At 38.5% G+C, this 17525-nt stretch overlaps 1 protein-coding gene across 2 annotated transcripts in view; it reads left to right on the top strand.

The window, feature by feature from the left end:
- BRAF (B-Raf proto-oncogene, serine/threonine kinase) overlaps positions 1-17525 on the top strand; it is an 87810-nt gene that overhangs the window by 20512 nt on the left and 49773 nt on the right. For both annotated transcript variants that reach the window (XM_064457226.1, XM_064457236.1), the window contains exon 3: positions 6432-6695. In XM_064457226.1, the coding sequence (XP_064313296.1) occupies positions 6432-6695 (264 nt within the window). The remainder of the gene's footprint in view (positions 1-6431; positions 6696-17525) is intronic.

Raw genomic sequence — 17525 nt, 5'->3', positions numbered from 1 at the left:
AGACTTCTGAGTGTGTGTATAAGGTATGGGGGTAGGAAACAAAATGAAGAGAAGAAAGAAGAGAACATTTGTCATTAACCACACAATTTTCTTCTGATTGTTATAATTAGTAATAGCTTCAGGAATCTTACATTGTTCTCTAATATGATTATGAGGAAAAACTTTTCTGTTTGTTCCGGCTGGAAGAAATAATAAATGTCGTAAACAATGGCTGTATTAAAACCTAAAAATGGCTTGTAGCTAAAATTCTTTCTTAGGTAATCCTATCCCCTGACTATGAGCATGCATCTGAGATCTAACAGACCCCTAGAAATCACTGTCAAATATTTGAAATAACTGCTTGACTTAGTAGATGTAGAAATATCACATAATAGTATTTTTCTTTTCTTTTGGAAAAGAGCCTGCAGGAGCTTCTCAGTAGGTTTTACCACACTTTTTGGAAGCGCTCTGTATCACAGCGGCTGAAAACATCGATGATTTTTGTCTTCCCACATAATTTCTTAGTGTGTTATATCTGTCCTTGAAGTGCTGTTTCCCAGAATACACAGTCTGTGATTCACTGTGGAAAACCCCTTTTCTTAAGCATTTGTCTAAGCATTGTAAATATTGGAAATCTTTACTGCAAAGCAGTCTAGTATTACGATACTGGGAGAAGCTGGGGTTCAGTTAGCAAAAATGGTTAAAATATGAAGTTGCATATTCTTCTATAATGACCATCAAAATTATTTTTTTTTTTTTGTCTCTACCAACATAGTACTGATGAAGGGGATAACCCATCTTAGGGAAAGGAGAATAAAGATCTGTGCATTTCAACATAGTATTGGCAACAAATGCTGTTTACAAACTGAAGTGGGTTGTACAGATCCAGACTGGCCAAAAGCAGTCAGCTCAAACTTAGAAAGGAGAGATCATGCTTAAATGACTTAATCAGATTTGTTAGCCTTTGTAGACCCTTAATGACTGCTCAGGGAGGCCTTACCTATTTAAACTTCAAAAATGCATTGGGTGTCCTTCTTGCCTCATAGTTATATGTACAATATTATCTATGAACACTTCATCTATGAGAACTTAATTGAACAGTATTAGCCATTTTGTGTGTAAATAGTTCTTTGCGTGCTGTGAAGTTGCATCCTGGACCTGTAGGTTACTTCAGTTAATGGTACAAGAGTAAGCTGTCTGCTGGTTTTTTTTATTCAGACTTCACACAAAATAAAACAGTATACAAATGCATGGATAGAATGATAGTGGGAGCAAAATAAGTTTTAAAACTCAGTCAGCTTTCTAGTATTTTGAAGGAATCATCCTCTTCATACTCCTGCTCATGGAAGCAATTTAAAATGAGAATCATGGGGGTAGAAATACGTTTGCCCCAACTACTGTGATTTTCTCCCCCCCTTAATCCTGGGGTATTAAATGTATTTTATTCAGAAGCCTTGCTGTTGCCATTATTGAGTTTGGCTGTTGAATCTCAGGAGAGTACTTCATTCCTTATTCCTGTATATCTGAAGAATCCATGCAGGAGGTCAAATTATTTAATTAAAGAAGATTACCTCTTTGCTGATCTAAAGTATGCTTATTGCAACAGCAGGCAGATACAGTGTGAAGTGCATCTTAGTGCTGAATCTCAGGTTGTTTCAGGCTGTGGGATTCCAGGAAAATGTTAACTCTGGGTACAGGCACTGGGAAACATGGCGGTTCTCTGGGAAAATATAGATTAATTTTTACCAGACTCCTCACAGATGCTGATCAAATATGTTGGACCAAAACTGGAGTGTCTAAAGTTAGACTAAGTACAGATTTAGGTGTCTTACTAAATGAAGAAATCCTGACGTACATTACTGTCTATCTTCAGCTCCCATTTAACTTAGTGGGATTTGCATTCGATCAACAGCCTAAAAGGTCAGACATCTTTTAAATAGAAACACAATCTCAGTTTCAAAGACCAGGAAACTGTAGTTTAGGCGTTTAAGAGTCTTGCATGCAATGTGTGGATATTATCTGAAATTGGTTGAGGGAGGGAGAGGGTGTGGTAAACCCCTCAAGCAGTTGGTCTGCTTGAGTTTAGACTGGGTTTCTAACCAGATGTGTTAGGGGGCAGGGAGAAGGAGAAACCATATTTTGCTACTTGGTTTTGTCCCAGATTAATTTTTTAAAAAAATATTTAACTTGTTGCTTTTTGTTTCCTTATGTTATTACTAGAATGTATAGCCGAGTTAAGGCCCAAGAAAGCAAATTTCAAATATAAATGACACATAAATCAAAATAGGCATATTTCTGAGAAATCCCGTGTCATCATCTTGTCAGCAGAACTCTGTTGGCATGTCTGTGTAACAGCATGCAAGTTGTTGACTTCTGAGGTCAATTTTTATTTTGTCAATAGGTTGCAACACTTAAGAAGTAACTTTAATTCTGCTGCTCCTGAGTGAGTAGCAGTTTTATTATGGCTTTTATATACATTGTATATAAACATGCCAACTTCCAGTGCTTTAGAGAGACTTGGCAGCTTACCAGGCCCTTATGCATTTTACTTAGTTGAAGCCCCAGGAGTATCCTTATATGTAGGAGACTATATCATGTGATATGCATGTATACTGATATGCAATATAATTAAAATTCACTTTTTATTCTATTTTAGATAGCCATAGAAATATGTGTGGATTGACAATATGTGCCAATTTGAATCTTAACAGTCAGCTTTTCAAATATATTTTTTCCTTTAACTTTGTGAAATACTGTAAAGTTATAATAAATTGGGAGCCCTGTAGCGATACAGCAAACAAATAAATTTGGTGAGGATAATATGTTATTAAAGACAGTCTATTTTTGGCAACTAATTAAAAGGCTGGAAGAGTTGAAGAACAGAAGCCTCATGACAAGAAGCAGCACAACAAGACTAATTCAGCACCTTGTGCCTGGGACAAGGTGGTTGCCCATTGGGGCAGGCAGCTGGCTGGGTGGTGGCTCTGCAGGAAAACTACCAGGGAGTGCTGGTGAGCAACAAGCTTAGCTGTCAGGAGCCTACCCTCACAGTAACAGCAACAAACTGCAGACTGGGCTGCACTAGCAAGCACGTGGCCAGCGTGAAGAGGGTCCCATCTACTCACTACTTGTGTGGCTGCATTGGGGTGGTGTTTAGCATGGAGAAGAGAAGGCTAAGGAGGAATCTGCAGGCTCTTGCAACCTAAGGAGAGGGCCGGACTCTTCAGACATGAATAGCAAAAAGGGAAGAGGCAATGTTACAGATAGCATCAAGTGAATTTCATAAGAGAAGATTCTTCATCATGAGAGTGGTTTTTGAGTCCTGGAACTGGTTGTCCAGAGGTTGTAGAGTCTCCATCCTTCAAGACTTTCAAAACTTCCTTTGGCAAGGCTCTGAGCAACCTGACTGAACTTAAAAATTACCTCTGTGTTAAACAAGTGATTGGACTAGGTGATTATCAGGGATACCTTCCAACCTTTTTTTTTTCTTCCTCCCGTGATTCTTTATCAAGCTGAAGGCAAGGTTTAAGTTTTCATGTAGAACATTACTCACTTCTTAATAGGAATATGTAAACTGAATGGATTTCATTCTAGATTTCATAAACTTTTCCTTCTGAAATGCCTTTAAAATCCTTAAAGAATTGCTTGAATGTTCAGCTTAATCTTCTTCGTGCTGTAGATGCTGTACAAACTTAATTTTAAAATTTTTAGTTTGTTTTTGAAAAACAGTGTTAGAGTCAACCTTATAGTTGACCCAAAGGGCCTTGTCTGACCTGCATAGCCAGACAACCAGCTATGTAGCTGTTGATGCCTGTCTGCTAATATGGCCATGCTGATGCAGGTTTCTATTGTATGTTGTCCAACTCTGCATCATAATCTTTATTTTAGATAGAAATACTTGCCATAGGTCAGCTTTGCTGTTGTAATACTCTTTCAGTTTAACTCCATAGGATAATTCTATGTTTTGACTTGGTGCTGTTGGCTGTGCAAGGTCTATGGGTGCTAGTCATCAGCTACAGCCAACGTCTCACCAGAGTACTTAATCTTTGTGAAAATGAGATTTATTTTTTTTGAGTTATTCTGTTTCTGCTGCATGTAGTGTTGCTCTTTCTGTATAAAAAGAATTTAGTTTTTGAATGAGAAAAATGTATTTAAAGTCTACTGATGCATTTCTATTTCCATTACGTTTTATTACGGGGTCTTGTGCTATGACATTGTGTAACAGTGTAATACTTGAGAGCTTTGGCTCCATGAGAAACAGAGATTTTCATGCAGAATTTAATGGTATAGGACCCAAAGCCAGCAGCAGCTCCCCGTTTTCCATGCTCATGGTTTATTCTCTTAAGATAGATCATTTGACTTTGAGTTTGCATTAGTGACAGATTAAGCTGCCAATGTAAACATGGTAGGATTGAGTATTTTGAAAGATGTGTGTAATTTTGTGAAGGAACTTAGCCCACAAGTATCCGGAAGCAATGTAATGTTGCATGTGTTCAAATAATATTTCGCAATGTTCATGAGAAAAGGAAGTAAGTATTTAGAAAAGTATTGGTGAAATAGTAACAGTTTATGATTCTTAATTTTTGTTTACTGAAAATAATTCTTGATACATGGAGCTTTTATTGGAATTTGCAGGAAAAGCTGATCCTGGAAGTAGGAGAGAGACACTTGTGTTATTGTACAGCCAAAAAATGCCGTTATTTATAAATGGGTAACCTTTCAATTTACTTTTGACAGTAGACTTGGGCTACAGTGAAAATGTTTTGGTCTGAAGTCTCCAAGTTTGGGGTCTCTTTGTGAAATGCTAGATATACTCAGTTTTTAAAAGAATTAGTAATTAGCTCTTGGTTTCCTGCCACTTATGTCTATTTATTAAAAATGGAACCCATAAAACTTAGAATTTGAAATTATTATGTTCACCACTATCCTTCAAAATGCTTTTTTCTTTCTTGGTCCTTGCTGTCAAATTATCATTCTTTGTTAACACTGTGGGGATGATGACACAAATTTTGAACATAGGTCAATCCTGAGGGATGCTAAACCTTCATAAAAAGGGAGGGGCCAACCACTGTTTGCTCAACAAAACCAGCCTGGGTTAGGTGGGCCTGCACATACAACCTGGAGAAATAAATTTATAGTAAAATGCCGTATTTGTGGCAGCAGTACTGAATGCTGGTTACTTTTTCTCTTAACTTTATTTTTTTTTTTCCCCACATGTAGTCCCTGCAGACTCTTTGGTCAGTTCAATTCTATTATAACTTTAATTAGCAACATGTTAGGCACAGAAGACTTGAGGAAAGCAAATTATTTTTTTTTTTTAAAAAAGTATCTTTGCCTAACATAAATATCCTTTGTGGCATTGAAAATGTATGCAGCTTGGCATAGAGCTTGCTGGAGAGCTAAGTACAAAATTCTGTTCCCTACTGCTTAGATGTTAGGTTTGTAAGATCTTTGTTTCTTCTTGTCTCTAAAGGTCTAACACATCCTTGGTTAACACTGACATACTTCTATAGCCAGAAAGACGTTCCTTAACTGATTCAGATTTTTGAAGATACTCTGTACTAATTTAAACACTGAAGAAATAATTCTGTTACTTGGGTAGAGATCAACATTTTCTTGTTACGAAGGCAAACAAAGTTGATGGAAACAAACTTAAAAATATATACAGATTACGTATTTGTATTATAGAGCTTGGCAGTAGTGTTTAACTTGCTATATTTAATACAAACTTAATGGGAAAACTTAATGCTACTGAATTTTCTTGTTTAAGAAACTTGGTTAGTGTGTAACCAGGTTTTACATAAACTTGGTGGAAAATCAAATTAATCTCATAGAGATGTCAGAAAATTCTTTCAAAAGATCGCTTCTACATGTTTATGGATGACTTTGTAAGAGGGCAAATTTAGTTGTGTTCTAACTGAAATAAAAGGGGTTTTTCACTATCTGGTATGAAAGGATAGTGCCAGAGGTGAAGGATGGTGAACAATGAGCCAGGTGAGTTGTCAGATACAGATGGTAAAAAGCAGATTTCAACTTCGTCTTAATTATTGCATTAGATGTATTCAGCTGTCATTGCAACAGAATGATACATTTAGCTATAGCACAGTAATTTGGCAATGCAGCTGACAGCATTTGTTAGAGTGCTGTCGTCTTTAAAGTACTTTTGAATTAGACTAGTGCAGTGCATTGAAACTGACTTATGATTTCTTTTATCCACTTATCCATTTAATCTATTTAAAAATTAGTTGTTGGTTCAGAAGGTTTAACATAATGAGTTGAAAGCCATTTCTTCTTTGTGTCCTACTGAAAAGATTGACCAGACCATTTTACTCATATTCCTAGGAAACTTGAATTAGTTCAGAATGTGTTCTGTTTTGTGTCCATTCTGAATTTAGATTTGTGTTTTTGTCTGAGGCTACTACATGGTTAAAACAGCTGTTCTTCCTTCACAGGCCTATGAAGAGTACACCAGCAAACTAGATGCTCTGCAGCAGAGGGAACAGCAGTTACTGGAATCCATGGGGAACGGAACGGATTTCTCTGTCTCCAGTTCGGCTTCAACAGACACAGTTGCATCATCTTCCTCCTCTAGCCTCTCCGTAGCACCTTCATCCCTCTCAGTTTATCAAAACCCTGCTGATATGTCACGGAATAACCCTAAGTCTCCACAGAAGCCTATTGTTAGAGTCTTCCTGCCCAACAAGCAAAGGACTGTGGTGAGTCAGTTTCTATTCACACACTTGTAACCTCAATATTTCCTGTATCTCTCTCCTTCTGTATGCAAAAGTTAATTTAGGGAGCTGAAAAAATACCTATGTGGAGGTCAAAGAGGTGACAAGATCGCTATTTGTGCTCAGCTGCACTCAGTTGTTTTGATGTTTTCTACAGATATAACACGAACATATCCATTATAACAATAATAGAGAATATGAAACTTTCAGGAGCTTTATAACAATGAAAATACCTCAAGAAATATTTCTCATTTGAGCTTTCTTGGGTAAATAGCAATTTACTATTTTACAATGGTTAGGAGAGGGCAGGAAGCTCTGTTTCTTGTATTATGCAAAATCATTGATTATTTTAACAGAGCAAGATTGACAACATGGAAAACACTAACTTCCCCCAAAGTTACTAGCAGCAGTGAATGCTTTAGAGCAAGTACCAGCCTCCTGCAGCTAAAGAGGGCTGCGCAGAATCACTTGGGTTGGTCTGTTTGGGTTTTCTCTCTTCCTGCCCCCTTGCTGTGGTGAGTGTTTCATGTTCGGACCATGATGCTATCAGGACCTGTGTAGAGAACTGGCTAAGGGCAGGCTATATTTACTGGTAGGAGGGGAAAGAAAGTGTTGCCTGCTCAAAAACTAGTGTTTACCAGTTTTGATGATGTTATAGTGATTCCTGGAGCCATGGAAGAAGAGTTGACTTTTTGCTGGTAATTTAATTGTCCATTATAGGTGGGGTGTTTTTTATTGGTTAAGAACTGCCAACTGAAGAGCCTTGATATGTGCTTTAGAATAATACACTTCAAACTGTAATACCTGAAATTCCTGACAAGCCATAGTCTAGGCTGTTTTGCAAGGCAGCGTATACCCCTCACTTAGAAGGGGAGCTGTGGTTCCGGAGAAAGTGGGAAACGAATGGATAGCACAGCCAGTGTCTGTGTGAAACCAGTGCATTTCATAGCAGTTGGTCAGGTATTGGCTGTCGGTGGACTGTGACTGCCTGTGGAAATTGAGTTACTGGCAAAGAGAAGAAAACAGAGTAGTTCTGGGCAGTGGGAACATGTCCTCTTGTTTCCCATGCTGCTTTCCTTCCTTCCCTCCCTCCCCCTGCCCCACCAAACAAAAGGGATCATAAGACTTATAGTGGGAACAACAGATTATGGGGCAGTTGTTTTTTCCCTCTTTTTTTTTAATATTGCTTAATTGTTAAAGATATCACTGAAGCTTGAAAGTAGTACTTGGTTTTTGACCTGGAGAATGGGGGTTTAATGTAAACTCTGACCACTATGCAGATGTACAGTGTTAAGCAAGGTGATTTTGTTGTCTGCCTGTGAGGTGTGTCTAGGCACATAGTACTACCCACCTTGTGAAATTTGGAGAGGTTCTGATTTCTTCTTTGTGAATTCTGTCCCACCCTGTGGGACTGTCCCACAGTTGGTATTGTTTCTTCCCTACAATGGGTCACAGTGTGTTGCTTCCTGTGTTGTTCTGTGCATTTCCTTTTCTGTCTTATAAGTTATTTCATCCTCTATGCCATATAGTATATTTCTACTCTTATTTTCTCCTTGTCTACAATGTTGTTCTGCTCGTTTCCTTCTCTTCTTTTTACCTCCTCAATCTTTTTATCAGGGGGGTGGTAAGGCTTTTCAAGTCTGAGTTCTGTTCTGCTTTTGAAGGAATCCTTTTGTATAAAGAATCATTTATAATTATGAAATACACTACATCAAACTTGTAGGCAAGAAGGAATTTTTTTATGTTCAAATGTGTGTATTTCACCAAGTTTAAGTTATTTCTGCGTATGCAAATTGATTACAAGTTAGGAAAAAGAGGCAGCTGAATTTCAGTGTGAACCAGGTGATAGAACTTTGGGCCTGTACAGAACTGCCTTGCCTCATCAGAGACATGTTTTTGTGCATGTTGCTGATCCATTGTAATCAAAGTAAAACAGGTTGTCTTCAATGCATCTTTAACTTATTAAAGTAGCAGTAAGAGATCAGCTTGGTATGCTCAAAAACATGTGTGAGAGACTGCTTTCTGGGCTAGTATTTTTCTCACTGTTATCCTTAAGCTGCAGGGGTTTTGATGGATCTTGTGATTCTGTGTTATCAGTCATGCTCACTAGGAGCTTGCAGATTTAACCAGAGAGATTAAGTTCAAGAATGCCAGCTTGTCTGTTGGGATGTCTTCACTATGAGTTAACTTTGTAGCTTGTGTAGGTGCTGTCATTTGATGAGGGAATTGTAGCACTTAGCAGTAGTACTAAGTGACTGGCAGCCATGCAATAGTTTTTCGCTGGCACTGAATCTAGATGCTCTTTCCTAGCTATAGGAGGCAAATGTGATTTAAGTTGGGTATAGTCAGGGAGACGCTCTTGCTCCTGTCTCCAGCTCTCTACTGGAGTGTAAACACCATTTGCCATACCAGTCTAGCCCTGCAGCTTGTTCCCAGCTTGCTAAATGTGGGAGGCTAAAAGTAGAGCTCTAGGAAAATCTGTAGTCTTGTGCTGTGCTAATTAAAAAAAAAAAGTGGTACTGACAAGAGTAGGAGACAGGCTAGTGGTGGAGTGAAGGTGCAAGTCCCTTTAGTCTCAAATCTGGTATAAATGTGTCTGCAGATGCACTTACATGAAGGATCAGACAGATGCAGAGATGCGTGAGCTACACATATCAGATTGCTGGCTGGAATCTCAAGTTGACAGGATTCGGCTTCATATGCTGTATAGCAAGATTGCAGTCAGCTCCTGTTCTGCTAGGAGACACCCATATTTGGTTGAAATTGTTATTCTAAATATGCAATTGGAAATAAATACTCAGGTCTGATCAACAGATACTGCAAATGAATGGTTCAGCTTTGGCTCAGGGAGAGAGCCGACTTTTACTTCAGTTTTGCCCATTGCTTGGATCTATTTATGTTACTACGTTGATTTTTTTTTTTTTTTTTTTAAATAGACCTAGTACGTTATCTCTGATTTAGGGCCAGGAAATGGTGCTTAGAGGAGCTCCAAGTGTTGGGGTTATTGGCCTTGGAGCTGAAGTTCATTTCTCTGAAACTTGAAACAGTGCTCATGTTAATGAGAAAGTCAGGAATTTCTTGTATGGAGACTCCTAATGTACTTTGTTTTCAATATTTATTGATCCTACACATAGTCTGTTGAAAACTAAGGAAATTCCAGAAGCAAACCCAGCTCAGAAGGAATTGCAGCTTACAGTGCAGTTTTAACCACAAGTAGTAAGATGATAGGCTACCACCCAGCAGTTTTTGGTGAATACTGAGATGTACTGTAGTACACTTCCTTCATTCTGTCAATGGATAGAGAAGTGTTGCGCATAGTTGCATCTTAGTCTTCCTTCATAACCTCTGGCTTTAAAAACAGTCCTGTTGTGTCTCATTGTGCCTATTAACTGAGCCACTTGGTTATGAAGCCATGATGGTAGTTTAGGGTTTTCAAGTGTACAGGATCGCTTCAGATGTGGTGGGTTGAAGTAGGAAGGAGATTCCTTGTGAAAATATATGGTACCTGCCCATTAGGGCCTCTCCCTGCCCAAGTCTCCATTCCATATGGCTGTTAAAGTAAGGATAAAATGTGTCCTACAACAAAATATGTAGCTGGTAGAGGAGAGGTGCTCTTAAAGCTGCAGCACTGCAATGAGCTTCCCACCCACCCCAACCTTAACTGCTTTCAATTTTTTAATATATATATATAATATGTAATGCTTCTGAAATAATTTTTTTTAATATCACAATAATATTTTCAGTCTCTACCTTCAACCACACACCTGCTTCAGGAGGCAAGAAATCCTGTCATATACTAGAGAGTCTTTGTTAGTTTTTATCTGGGAATCCAATGACAATTCTTAAACTGACTTATTTTAAAGCAACTGGAATTAAGTTGGTAGTGGGGAACCAACCATCTCATTTATCTTTGATCATTCTCTGAAGCAGTCTCAAGTCCTACAACAGTGTTCTGCTTGTTTAGAGTTGTTAAGAATGCAGGAAATAGCAGAGGGGAGGAGGGGAAGATGCATACATTTTTGCCTAGCAACTGCCTTGTTACTTGAGAATTGTCTACTTTTTTTATTAGTAGTATTGTTTGTGTGTAGGATCAGGCAACTACACCTGTTTGAGCTGGCTCCAATTAGAAATATAATGGGAAGAAACTGATGGAGTACAAAGAAATGAGACCACGTTGCTCTGTGTAAGTCATTTTGGTGCATAGGTAGTGTGGCTGATGTCAAGTGTCTTTGTATGTGTCATGATAAAGTGGAGTGTTAGATAGAAAGTTTTTCCTAGTGTAGGAAAAGGTGTGAAGATGCTTCCTTGAAGGCCTAGCCAGTAAGTGATGGAGCCTACTGCTGCTGATAAATTAGCAGTTGAAGTTAGCATCTTGATTTAGCTGGCAGGGTTAGCATGTAACATTTTTTTGAAAGCAAAACCAGGTTTATCCCCATAATGCAGAGAAATAAATGTCTGAACAATACACACTTCCACTTTCCTCAGTGGCATGGTTCAACTGGCAAGTTGAATGTTCTTTGGAGAAGCATTCTGCATAGATGTGACTAGGATAAGTCTGTGTGGGTGGTTGTTTTTTTTTGTTTGTTTGTTTTTGTTCTAGGCCAGAGAAGGATGTTGAAATAATAAAAGTGCAAGGTGGTAAAAGTCTACCTGGGATTGTCAGTTACTTTGCAGAACAAATCAATGAGGCTTATCCAAACTGTGGATGGGGAGAATGTAGGGAAAAATTAGTTTAAAGCTTGTCTGGGTTAGGGATCTAAATGGCTGTGGGGTAGATAGTAACAAAACTGCTAAATAGGGGAGAGCTTTTGGATGGGAGAGGGAGGTAAAACTCTGACCTCGAGCTGGCTGCTAGAAGTCTGAAAGATTGTTAGATGCTGAGACATGCGTTTTGGTGGAAGGGAGTTAGTCTTGAATGGGAAGTGGATGGCAGTGTGTCAGCAAAAAAGCATAGGTTACATTTACCAGTGAGATTTCCGAGAGAATGCATGAAGCCAGAAGAGAACACAACCTTGTGGGATACTTAGATAATTGTGTTGTGGATTAGGATTTTTTTTTTCCAAATTATATGACTGAAGGTGCAAGCAGAGAGAAAAGGAACAGAAGACACTTATGCAGATGAACAGAAGGAGACATGCAGGTGGTGGCTGGGCGGGGTAGTAATTCAAGGAGAATGAGGATTAACAGTTGGTCCAGAGCTATGGGAAGAAGTCATTAAAGATATCAGTAGGATAACTTCAGTTTAAAATAAGAGGCAGAAGACAGTGAAAAAGTTTAAAATTAACTGAATAGGGAGGAGTTCCAAGCAATGACCATAAACAGCATTCTATAAGTGTAAAGATTACAAGAATATGGTATTTGCATGTAGTACAAGATTTAAGCAATTTTGGGGGATTGCTTCCAGTTGTGATTTTTTCCTTTTTCTTTTCCTTTGAGGGTTTGGGGGGGTGGTGTGTTTTGAGCATCTGTGTAAACTTTCTTGCATATCTGGGACTGCCAATTTTAAACTGCTAGGCTTGGGATAAATTAAAAATCCCCATTCCCAAGTGCAACAACTGTTGCAGTTTTTGCCTTCCTCCATAATAGTTGACAATGCACTTAAAATTACTTAGGAATTTCACCTGTTAGATTGCTTGGTTACTGTAGACCTTAAGACATTAGTAAGACTTTTTAGACAGGTTTCCTGTGGCACATAAGTTGTGGCTGGTCCCTTGCAGGAAAGTGTTCTGAGACCTTGGATGGAAAAAATATTTTGTGGACGTATCTGGAGTATATGTCTGTCTCAGGGAAAGAGTACAAGAATGAGGCAGGCCTGTATGATATTTTCCCCAAGTTGTCTTCCAAATTTAAGCTATTTGTCACCAGGAATTTTACGAGTTTAAGTGTTTTATTTGTGGTAACCTTCCATCCAGTCTCCATTAAACCCATGCTACAGATACAAGAAGTTCACGTCTTGTGGTAAGGAATTCCATGGGCATGATTGTATGTGGTGTGAGTAATCATATTATGTGTTGGTCTTTAAATCTGCCACATGCTAACTCTACACTATATACTGGAGGAAAAAAAGGCTTCTGAGAAGCCATTTAATGAGGCCTGGTAAAACAACAAATGACTAAAACTAGTCATAAGTTAGGAACAGTATTAGGGGGTTTCTGATGTTGTAGTGAACTTGAGTATGAAAGAAGAGAACGGAGTGGAGGGGCTTCTAACTCAAGACTTGCTTGTATTAGCAGCCCTGAATGATTTTCTGCGAGCATGAACAAGGAGTGGATTTGGCAGTTTTGAATTTCATTTCTGTCCATAGTGGTTGGAGTATTGAACAGTGAAACTGGGGGAGGGAGAGTAGCAGATGCTGTTCCTGCTTTGGGAAAACTTAGTGGCCTCCAAGAATGTCAGTTCTCTGTAAATTCTGGATAGGATCAAATCACTATGTGTTTTCACCCACTATGAGGTCTGAAAACCTGCTATGGCAGCTTCTAAACCAAAAGTAATATTTTGGTAAAAAGTTTCCCTTTCTTCTATGTTCAAATACAGAAGATTTTGTGGGGTTTTTGGCGGTTCTTTGTTTTGCCTTTTTTTAAGTTTAAGAGTAATTAGAGGTGATTTGTGTTTAAAAAAAAAACAAACAACCAAACAAAATAAATTTGGGCCAGTGAAGTTCTCTTCCCCTTTATTATGTGTTGATATGTTTCATATAAGTGTCATAGGTGTATATATGTGTTAGAATGTTCATTAAAGTTATCAAAATGCAAATGAGACAGTTTTTGAAAGGGAGAATTTGTATTTTTAAGACTTACAGAAGCTAAACAGGATTGTGAACGCTGTGCATGGGGTTGACTCTTATTTCAGGTTCGTCACTCTTGTCACACCTTGGTTAATTAGTACATTTGCCTTTTAATTAGACAAGCAATCACATGGTCTTTTCTGCAGTCATGATGACTGGAAGAATCAGATGTTTTTACCCTACCTAAATTCTTAGCTTAAATAAACTCATCATGCTTGCACAACTGGGCTTCTTCAGACATTTTGTTTTTAAATCTGGAACTTGATGCATTTCTTTAGACTTCAGATTTGCATCTTACTTTCTGGAGTTTATGCTGTGAGTTTGTGCCTCAAGCTTACCAGGTAGTAAGCACTGGATTTCTATAAGCATTCAAGCTGTCCTACCAGTTTCACCTGTCAAGTATAAAGAAAATTCAGACAGGATGTTCAGGCAGCTGAATAAACTGGTTTCTTGCTTTTAACTACATGCCTGGTTTAACATGATTAGGATTTTCTAATTAAAAACAATTAAAAGTTCTCATGTCTTATCAAACATGCAGCAGAAATGGAGTTTATTTGTAGCCTCTACCAATGGATGCTTGCTGCATGTATCTGAATATTTTGGAATGCTATGTATCATATGAACAGGCTGGTAGAATGAAGTAAATGATAGCCTACTTTCAAGTAAACTTTCCTTGAGACTTTTATAAATAGTTGGATTGTTTGGGAGGACTGCTGGCCTACCTAGCCTATTGCTGAAAGGCAAAATCAAATTAGAGACTAAATTACGAGTTTTCATCGGGAAGAAATTTAACCATGGAAGACCTCAAAAGCAAACAAAATGTTATTACATTGCAGGAGTTGTACAACGAAATAGGCTTTAGAGCTACCATGCGCAAGTCCTTCATGTCTAGGAAAGCCTGAACGTGTCTTTGGGAAGTGTTTATGAAGCAAGGTGAGCAGTAGTGCTACACCAGACTGTACTAGGGTCTGGCTTGAGTGGTGTTAATCTTCTTCACAACATAGTGCTGCGTTTTAGACTGGTGACCAAAACAGTGCCTGTAATACAGCAGTGCGTTAGCTATTGGTGAGCAGTGCTTGCACCAGGTGAAGGCCTTCTCTGTTTCCCACTGCTTCTCCCATCCAGTAGGCTGAGGAGGGCGAACAGCAGGGACAGGTGACCCCAACAGACCAAAGGGATACTCCGTGCCATATAACATCATCCTCTGTGGTAAAAGCGAGGGGAGTTTTTCCAAAGTTGCTATTGCTCAGAGGCTGGCTGGGCATACATCACCTGATGGTGAGTGATTGCTTCTGCATCACTAGCAAATTTTTTTTTGCCTTCTTTTTTTCCTTCACTTAATTATCTTTATCTTGATCTAGGACTTTTCTTGCTTCTGTCCTTCCAGTTCTCTTCCTACATCCCACAGAGAGGGCAGGGAGCAAGCAGCTGGATGGTCCTCGGCTACCGGCTGGGGTTAGCCCACCACGTGGGCTAAACTCAGTGTTGGATAACTTCAAAGTAGTACGTGTTGAAAGGAGAATAATTTAATCTCCTTCAGTTTTATTGACGCACAGTCTTAGATCGCAGAGTCAAACAATATTGAAAACGTGCCATAATAAAATCGATGGCTTGTCATCTGGAATGCCTCATGCACATGCATTGATTGCTGCTTTTTAAGAGTATTCCTCAAGTAAGGAGAGCTTAGTGATTGCCTACCCTAAGAGATGGAGGGTCTATAGAAAGTAATGAATGACAGGAAAATACTGTTTGGAGTGTTTCCTTTACCTCATTATGTGCTAGGCAGGCACTTAATGAGGTGGAATGAAAGTCACAAATCTAAAATAATCGGAAGGAATAGTTTAGTTCTATGTCTAGTAAGTCATACTTAAAGTCATGGCTTCTTGTGATGTTTAAGTAAACTAACCAATCAAAACTTTATTATTTGTAGAGAATATGTATACTACCTGGAGATGAAAGTATCTGTATGTTTTTAGGATCCGTTGCAACAGATTAGAGGAATGTGAATTCTAGCCCATCTGTGGTACAGTTTTGTGCCCGCCCTGCATTTAGAGCAGGGTCTGAGACAGGATACTATGCAAGTGAACTCTGGGTCTGACCTGTTAGATTTATTTAAACTATTCTGTAACTTAAATTTCTAATGCGTTTGAATTCTAGTTTGGAAAGCAGCTAGCTGAATTTTTTTCATCACTTGAACAGAAACCTCAAGGTCTGGTTTTGATTTGCATATAGTGGCTATGGATATTTTTCTAGATGAGCATTTCTCTCAAGTCTAAAGCCATAATTTCCCAACTTTTTCTTTATTAGTGGATCACTGTCAGCCTTCACAAGTCCTGGCACTTGTATTCACCCTAACTAAAATTTTAAGATGGTGATCCCCCTGTCTACTAAAACCTTACACATGATCAGCGGTGCTCTGAAGGCAGTTTGGGAGCTGTCCTTCAAAAGCTTGAAAAATGGTATCGTGGAGGCTGCTGTTGACTAGGCACAGCAGGTTTGATCCAGCGTTGTCTAATGACGGTATACTCTTTAGCAAATATTTCTTTAGTGACATAAATCAGTCCATTGTGTCTTACAAATGAGTACCCCTTAATTGCTCTGGAGGTGTGAGTGAGTGGGTGCTGGTAACCAAAGTCTTTGCAAGTTAAATGGGGTGCATTTGATGAAATGGTAACAGCTTTGTAAAATGGGTAAATTCTGTTCAACTTCACTTGGAAACAAGATTTAGTGCAATGAAATTGTGTCCCATTTGTCTTACTAATGTGCTCAGTTAAGAATGTATATTCTTAAATGCTGCTTTCTCCTGGAAGTTGATTGGAGCATCGTGCCCTGAAATCCAGAACATCAATGTCTGAAAGCAGTGTTCTTACAGAGGATGCGATATTCAGCATCGTCTTACGTTCTCTTTGCCACAGAGGGGGTTAATTTTATCTGTTAGTGCTGTAAAAAGTGGCTGACTGATTTGGTTAAACATTTGCCCTTCAGTCCTAAGATGAGAAATGTCTAGATGAGAAATGATCTACTAAATGTGGATCTCATGTTTGGATTTTTACCAGAAAACCTAACACATGGGAAGGCAAAACTAGTTATTCGGCAAAAAGATAGCTTAACTTATTTGTCTCCCAACACATTGAATTCTGTGAGCATGTTGCAGGCATTTTTTAGTCATATAGGTACTGGGTGGGAAAAAAGTGTGATCTTTAAGGTGTATATGTGTTGAGATAAGTAAATCAGTACTTTGAAGTGATATTTCAGAATCCATACTACTTGAAATATTCTCATTATTTTACCCAGTACTCTCTTTTACTGCTTAGAGTTTTTCTGAAGCTCTAAGATATGTTGCACATACTTTACATATCATACATACAGAACACTTGGCTAAAATGAGCTGAACTACAGTGCTAGGGTGAGGAAAAACCAGAGCCAGCTAACTAGTTTTGAGAAGTATAATGTGAGATATTCAGAGCCTCTCCACTTTCAGAGACCACCTTTACATTGATTTTTGAAGTGCTTGTCAGTCTCTTCAGTCTCTATTGCCATAAAATATTGGAAACTGCAGTGGTGTAAGGAAGCATTTTTAACTTACTGAGACTATGCCAGTTTCTGCTCTGATGTTAGAAAAGTGATGTAAGAGTTATTTAGGGATGTAGCCCTGAATTTCTTACTGAATTGTGAATGGCCTGATTTACAGAAATAAATGATTTATTATGCATTGCTTAAATGCTTGTGGCTGCAGTACTAAATATATATCAGCAATGTTGTTATGCATGCTTACCGTCCATAGAAATAGTTTACACGAGTAAAAGAAATGAGGAAATTAAGTGCTATAGTTCTTTCATGTGTTTAGGTAGTATGACTCTGCTTTGACAATTTTTGGAGGCACTGGAATAACTTCCATTTGTATCCTTGAGACTTCACATTTGCTAAGTTGAGCATGTGTTTTGATGTCTTCCTGAATTGCTATTTGCCTGATTCAAGACGCACAAGTAAATTACTTTCTCTAGTATATTTGTAAGCCATGCACTGAACAC

Source organism: Phalacrocorax carbo, chromosome 1, assembly GCF_963921805.1.
Source record: "Phalacrocorax carbo chromosome 1, bPhaCar2.1, whole genome shotgun sequence".
Classification (NCBI taxonomy): Eukaryota; Metazoa; Chordata; class Aves; order Suliformes; family Phalacrocoracidae; genus Phalacrocorax; species Phalacrocorax carbo.
Note: the sequence above shows the minus strand (reverse complement) of the source record. Positions and strands in the feature narration are given on the sequence as shown.